Source organism: Bos javanicus, chromosome 8 (genome assembly GCF_032452875.1).
Source record: "Bos javanicus breed banteng chromosome 8, ARS-OSU_banteng_1.0, whole genome shotgun sequence".
Classification (NCBI taxonomy): Eukaryota; Metazoa; Chordata; class Mammalia; order Artiodactyla; family Bovidae; genus Bos; species Bos javanicus.
This window is the reverse complement of record NC_083875.1, coordinates 11,903,094-11,910,869: the sequence shown is the minus strand read 5'-3', so window position 1 is coordinate 11,910,869 and position 7,776 is coordinate 11,903,094. Positions and strand designations below refer to the sequence as shown.

Genomic DNA, 7,776 nt, shown 5'->3' with positions numbered 1-7,776 from the left:
GTCAAGGCCCCTCCTTTTCCTCTATAGCGGGGTGTTGGGTGCCAGTTGCAGGGGGATGGAGAGCCGGGGCTGGAAAGCCCATCTCCTTTGACCCAGCCGGCGTGGCTGGCACCACGTCCGTGTCAGAGTGGGATCCAGGCTCCAAGGCCACCCCCTGCAGGTCCCAGGGCTGTAAGACCCAGGTTGGGGGCGAGGGAAGGACTCTGGTGACGCCTCCAGGGGTGAGCAAGACCCGGCTGACCACTGACTCAGCCTGGGCGCGGGTCCGGTGCTCTTCGCTGCTACTCCAGCGCTGTTGCGCGCCGCTGCCGCCCAGCGCCCGAGAGCAGTCGCGGGCCTCAGGACCCCGAGAAGTGCAGCCCCCAGAGCCCCAGAGCCTCGACGTTCAGAGACGCGGTAGGGCAACCACCTGGGAGCTGCTCCAGGGCGGATCGGGTCACCCACATCTGCAACTAGAGAAGGATCCCGGTCCCCGGGGGACGTCTCCGGCTGGCACTTCTGACCCTCGGACCGCGGACTTGGAGCCCCGGCTGCCCCGTGGGCAAACCGGCCCGAGTTCCAGTCTCCGGCCCGCGTCAACCGCGCACCCGGGACTCTCTCAGGACACAGAAGAGGGTCCAGACGCCCTGCTCAGCCCTCCCAGGCAGCGGAGGGACGAACTCCGGCTGCTCCAAGCTCCCCAAGTAGACCGTGGGCAGCCCCTTCTGCCCCGGTGGCCTCTCCCTGGGGTCTAGTCCCCTCGCGCCCCCGCGCGTCCTTCTTCGTTTCTGAGCTTGCTCTGCAAGTGATGTAACCAGGCCAGGCTCGCTCGCCGGTTTCCCTCTTTTCCTCTAAGTCCGTCCTCCCTCCAGCACCCGGCGCTCTTCGCGCAGAGCTGGGCGCTGGGCTGCGCCGCTGCTCCGCTCCGCTCGCAAAGCCCTGGAGACCGACATCGCACCACCTGGATGTGGAGTCAAGGGGCAAAGCCAGGCTTTCCTTCCAGAAACAAGGGAGAGAGCCGAGGAAACAGCTGCTGTGGAGGTTTCTAAGGAGACTCAGACTGGCTTTTTTCCCCGTTCCCGGGAGACGGCAGGAAACCTCAGGTACCTTGGCCACCCCAACCGGTGGATGTCTATCTGAGAGAGAGACAGGGGTTGCAATAGTATGAAAGAGACAGAGAAAGAGAGAGAGAGAGCAGCAGAAACAGGGGAAATAGAGACGGAGACCAAGACTGACAGACAGTAGAGTCAGAGACAGAGTAAGAGAGATGTTTGGTGGGTGGGAAATTGACTAGGATATTTTTGTTCTGTTTTTAACCCAGTGCGGTTTTGCCTCTGACAGTAGGGAGGAACACTGCTCCTTGGTCAGCGGGCAGTCCCCAACCTGGATGGAGTGAAAGATGCGGCCCGATGACATCAACCCGAGGACTGGGCTGGTTGTGGCCCTGGTCAGCGTCTTCCTGGTCTTTGGCTTCATGTTCACAGTCTCTGGGATGAAAGGAGAGACTCTGGGGAACATCCCCCTCCTGGCCATAGGGCCCGCCATCTGCCTGCCAGGCATTGCGGCCATTGCCCTGGCGAGGAAAACCGAGGGTTGCACCAAGTGGCCCGAGAATGAGCTGCTGTGGGTCCGAAAGTTGCCGTGCTTCCGGAAACCCAAGGACAAGGAGGTGGTGGAACTGCTGAGGACCCCTTCAGACCTGGAGTCAGGCAAGGGGAGTTCAGATGAGCTGGCTAAGAAGGCGGGCCTCAGGGGGAAGCCTTCCCTCCAAGGGCAGGGCGAGTTGCCTATGGCCAGCTCCATCACCACCCCCACACCCATGGAGGAAGGAGAATGCCAGAGCCCTGGCCAGAGCGGGCGTCGGGAGGAGACGTCCAGATACTTGGATGGCTACTGTCCCTCGGGCAGCTCCCTCACCTACAGTGCCTTGGATGCCAAGTGCTCAGCCTGGGACAGGTCTGAGCATCCTGAGCCCGAGGATAGCATCTTCTTCGTGCCCCAGGACAGTATCATCGTTTGCTCCTACAAGCAGAACAGCCCCTATGACAGATACTGTTGTTACATCAATCAGAGCCAAGGCAGGTGGGACCACGAGACGATAGTCTAAGTTTTGCATACAAGGGTCGCTGTGTTGATAGAAATGTGGCTACACTCAGCTCCCAACAGAAGGAAACTGCCCTGCTCCAACAGCCTTCACACGGTTAGAAACTGACCTGGTACGTGATGGTCGTGCAAGCCTCTGGTGTGTCAGAGTCATGTAAATAGGCATGTTTGGGACACGTTTCAGGAAAGGATGATGAGGGTTAAGGACACTGGAAGAGGCAGTGGGTAGGAAAGGAAGCAGTTTCAATTGCTTTTAAGCAATTTAAGCCATGTTGGATGCTTTGTAAAATATGGCAAAAAGTATTACCCAGTACCTGCTGAAAGCAAGATAAATCTAGAGTGGGTTGCAGATAACAGACATGAAACGATGTGTGGACTACTCATGGGGAAATTAAGCTGCTTTCGGTCTAAAGAAGTTGAATGAAAAAACAATTCAATACTTTATTCTATGAAATGATTTTTTGTCCAGTGAAAGTTTTTCACATTTAGTATTTGCTGAAAGAAAAAAAAAATTAAGATAGAATAGCTACATCCCTCCTAAGGTGTGATGGTTACTGGAGAAAGGGGAGTTAAAGACAGTTGAATCATGTAATTGAGTTTTATGGTTATTACCTTCAGACAAGATCAGGGATTTTTAGTAAAGTAAAATAAGTGTGACCAGTTGTGTTAAAAACTAACAATTTTAGATGGCTGTATTACTTCTGAAACTCTTCATTTATATTGACTTACTGGGTCTTTATCTGAAGTGTTTTTTAGCACTTACTGTCAATCATGTACAATTTCCTCATCAGGTGCAATATGGCTTGATATCATATTTCCATAGATTAGAATTTGTTTTCATCAAGTCAAAATGGACTTTACATATGTATACAAGTGTCTTAACATTTCTGGAAGATGTAATTATGATTCTTAAATGCCTTTTAAATTGTGAAGATTGTGACGTCAATACCATTAGTCTTGAACTTTATGCAGAAATTCTGTGAAATGTGATGGTTAAATTTCTGGAAATGTCTTTATTTGTACATTTGTTCGACACTCCCAAAGACTGTCAATGCCAATGAAACAAGTTAATCCACTAGATTTAACTAAAGCCCAATTTTCATTGAGTTCTCCTGATCAGTGAACATTACATGACAAAGGTCTGTTTCATTTAATTTTTTGCTGCTGAGGAAAAAAAATCACAGTGGGATCCTAAAAATGTATTTCCTTTTTCATTTGCTCAACTGTCTATCAACCAAAATACCATTTAATCCCTGTTGAAGAAAAAATTAAATTATATGTAGAAATGGTGGTATATTTCATTTTGAAGATCAGCATAACTTTGCATCCTTCAGAGAATGACTTGCTTTTAATGACTGTATAGTTTCAGCCACTTTCTCCCAAAAGGGGAACTGAGGACAACCGTACCTCTTTTGGGTATTTCAAGTCCAACTCTGCAATTCTTTAAGTGTAGCAATTATTTTGTCTTGAGAATTGTTCCCCTAAAATCACAATTTTCTAACCAAATTCAACATCAGAAATATTTAATTTATCTTAGTATTCCTTAAATGTTGGAAAATAAAATCTGTGATCCTGAGCACATTTTACCACCTCAGTCCCTGAAATGAGGGAAGTGGGACTTACTCACACTAGACTAGTTCTATCATTGCTTCCCAGTTTGGATACTCTATGGCATTATGTCAAAAGCACTCTATATTTTGCCAGGAAATGATTTATAGCAAAATGCATGCCAAAGTTATGCAATTCATAATAACAATTGTGCTACATGGATTTAGTTCTTGTTGCTATTCAAAAGAATTTTGTAGATGTATGAAAGCAGATTTGTTTTGCTACTAAATATTATTTATTCAAAAAATACACTTCTGGGGATAAAATGAAGATGATAGGGTAAAATATTTTTAAGGAGAAAATTTCCAATATTGGTATAACCCCAAATAATCAAATACATATCTTTGCACTAAATGTAATTTACTTTGGATTTGGAATGGAGGAAAAATCATTCCTAAAATTGCAATGCCTCTTAATAAGTCTAAAGCATTTTGAAAGATGGAAATCTTGATTCTAGGAAGGTAAAAATTATTGGATAACTCTTAGGAATAAAAAGTTGTTCTAATTTGTTTGTCTTTGTGGACATCTTTAGAGGTGAGGAGAGAGCAAGACATCAGAGGGGTGTTCACACAGACTCAGCAAATCCTACAAAGGGTCTGAAAAGAGATGGTTGTAAGGTCAGGTTTGGGATTTGGAAAAGTTACTTTCTGATTTCTTCAACTCAAACTCCTTCATATCTCACACACACACACACACACACACACACTCCAATTTCCATATCCAAAGTCAGCTACTAGTCTAGAGAGATAAGGTATTTTATCACATTTTCAAGTCCTATTTCAGAAGAAACTTACTTTTAAGTTTCTTCTTCCATCTGCCTACTTAAGATCCTTAAATTATCTAAGAAGGCATTTGAGGGAATTTTCTGCAATGCTAAAATAATGGTGTGCAAGTGTTGAGCTGGGAGGCTTAACTTTGACCAGAAAGAATAAAATGTGTAATTGTGTGTGTGAATTTTGCTTAACAGTTTATGTTAATCCACCCCTGCCTAACACGAAGCAAGGTAGCCTAGCGCCCCATGTCAACACTTGTTAAGTGCTATATTCAGGGTAAAACTGTCATTCTTTTGAACAGAGTGGACAAGAAGAGAAAAGGGTCTGAGCCCTTTACAGGAACACAGAGCAGTTCATTCCCGTCAACAGTGCTAGCAAATGATTAACATGAACATGACCAACGTGAGGATTATTCCTGGTATCCTCCAAGAGCTTTCAGATGGATGTAAATTTAACTCAGCCTTGGTTACTTTTACTTCTCTGTTAATCCAAATAGTCATTTCAACTGGATTTTAAATAGGCATTTTATTTTTGAAATCTCCTGTACTGAATTTTTCTTGCTCTATATTCCTATTTATATTATACACTGGTTCTTTTTCCAAACTGTTTCTTGAATCCAAAGTGTGAATTCAGCCAAGATAGCCAAGCTGGAGCTTACTTAAACAACTGTTTCGAGATTTAGTTTCCACTGCAATCATGGCAAACAAATCCAGATACAGTTAAGTTCAGGCTCTCTTCCAAACCTGCTAACCAGCCCCTTTGAGAATGTTTTCAATGGTATGGATCTTACTACCCATAAACTGGTAATGTAGAGAAAGGAGATGCATTCTTTCAAATATTTTTCCTTTTGTTATATCCAACCTCTACTTATTTATGAGTATACTTCCACAGCATCATTTAGTTGCTGAATTTGCTGCTTTATTATTATTTTATAACATTAAATAAAATGTTTTTGAAAGTCCACAGACCCACTATCCTAACAGAACTACACACATTTCCACTTCAGTATATTATCTTCCAGGCCCCCTCTACCTGTGTATGCACCTTACATATTGTAATTGTGCTTCGTTTTCTTCTCTCTTTTAGTTATATCTCAAATATGTTTTCATGTGTCTATGTAGTGTTCCTATTTGTCACTTAACAATTGTGTAATATGACATTTTAGTGAAGTACCATAATTTATCATGCCATTCCGTACAGCTAGCCAAATATCAAGGATTATGGATTACTTTGTTGGTTGTTTTTTTTTCTATTGTTGGTAACATAGCCACATTATTTATCATTTGCCATAGAAGTGAAAATTTACAGTTGATAAACTATTTCCTAATCGGTGAGAGTGAGGAGGCAGAAATGTGTAAATGGATCAAATACTCAAATTGTTTGATTTTTTTCTTCACTCATATAGATGCAAAGAATAGGGTAAGAAATAAAATGATGCTTCTTCAAAAAGGTCCCCCATCAGGACCAAAGGCAGTATTTTTAAGAGTGAGATGAGACAGAGCCAGTATTTCTATGAGTAAGATAAGACACTTCCCCAGTTAAGATACTGCTAGCATGTAACTCAAAAGCAGATGACAGTGGTCTCAGTCTTCAAAAGCATAATGTTGAACAAGCAAAATGAAGAGCAGCCGTAGACAATAATGATTACTTTGTACTATGTCAAAAGCATTTTCTTAAGGTATCTCACCATATATTTTATATATATTTAATACATATGTATATTCTTACCTATTAGTGGCTTTCAAATGAACTGGAATTCCAGGAATTCAATAGACTATCCATGAGTTTTCTATGTTTCAGTTCCTCACTGGAAAAATTAAACTGGAGATAGAAATGTGGATAAATGCTTGGTTCATCTGAAAATCTCAATAAAGAATTGAATTCCATTTAGTCTCTTGTCCAGATAACATAAAATTATGTAAACACCATTGAGCTGGAGCTCATGTCTTTGATTTCTTCCTGCCTATAGGGTCCCTCACTGCATGGACACTTCCCAAAAAGAGAAGTTTGTTTGTGATGCTATCCAGATACACAAATAGCTGGGCACAATACTAGATCTCCGTGACCTTTGGCCAGTTATTCTTGGGCCTGACACTTATTAGAGATCCTCTCTTCATTGTCCCCCTTTATTCCTCCTCCTGAACCCATGTTAGAGCCTGTAGACTTGGTATCCTCAATGACAGAATGAGGCTTAGCATGCTTTATCCAAAATAAGGTATGGAACTCCAGAAGAACACAAAGCTATTAACACATCTCCTGTGCTTGCTGCTCTTTGACAAATCTATCCCTAGAAAGTTAAATATAACAAATACTTTACAATTAATCACCTTCTTATTTTTCATGGTAATGAATTATTGAACGTGAGACAACACCAGCCTGAGACAAGAGCACATCTGTTAGAAGAATTAAGCTTTCTGAAAATTACCTGCCTGTAATTCAACATGAAAAGTACGGACAATTACCTTCTATGTAAGTGCTTAGACCACCAGACCACCTCACAAAGACCCGCCTGTCCCTGTGCTCCTCCACCCCACCTTCCATCCTCTACAGCAGCTCCTTGGCTATTCCCTGACTCTGCCGGCTGCTGACCACCCCAAGTCTTCGCCCCCATGATTTTCTCTCGCTTAGATGCCCACCCTGTCTTGGTCCCTCTGCTGCTTAACCCCCTAACAGCCATCAAGGGGCAGCTCCCACATCTTCCACAATCCTATAGATTTTCCCACTCAGAACCAACACTTCCATTATTCTCTGGTCTGATTATGCCTCCACCGTTATTATTGTGTGTATTAGTTGAGTACATGTTTGCCTCTCCAACCACAATGTGAGCTTTTCGAGGGCAGGAGCCACATTTTATTCATCTTTCCACTCCACTCTCCACCCAGCACACATATTCACTCTGCCTTGCTCAGTGAAAACTCTCAGTTGTACCATGTGGGTCACTCTCAAAGCCTACTTCCCCTTTCTGGTAGGGGAAAAAAAAAAAAACAATTCTACCTTGTTAATTTGAATTAAATCAAATTGAATATAGTCAGCAAAAATGTGGATTAAAATAAGCTTCTGTGGGTTGGGGCCCTAACTTTTTACTTAGCATATTGCTTCTCTGGGGAAACCACATCTTACATAACAAGGAGAAGAAAGAGATAAACCTTTCCAGAACAGTTTCTTCTCCTTCCAAGACTGACCGGACTCCCACTGCCTGCCTGCCTCCATGAGTCAGTGGCCATACTGCACATGTGACAATAACTGGTCCTTCTAAGAGCATTTGACAACTGAGCTTTTGAATTCCTGACCAGAAAGAAGGTGAATCAACGTA

The 7,776-nt window shown here is 43.4% G+C and overlaps 1 protein-coding gene across 1 annotated transcript; it reads left to right on the top strand.

The window, feature by feature from the left end:
* The first annotated feature begins 303 nt into the window (after positions 1-303).
* TMEM215 (transmembrane protein 215) lies at positions 304-6,349 on the top strand. Its single transcript, XM_061425082.1, has 2 exons — positions 304-1,082; positions 1,321-6,349. The coding sequence occupies exon 2, from the start codon at positions 1,379-1,381 to the stop codon at positions 2,084-2,086; it is 708 nt and encodes a 235-aa protein (XP_061281066.1). The 5' UTR covers positions 304-1,082; positions 1,321-1,378; the 3' UTR covers positions 2,087-6,349.
* Positions 6,350-7,776: the final 1,427 nt, after the last annotated feature.

Coding starts and splice junctions, on each gene's coding strand:
- TMEM215 (XM_061425082.1), top strand. CDS start 1,379: ATGCGGCCCGATGACATCAACCCGAGGACTGGGCTGGTTGTGGCCCTG.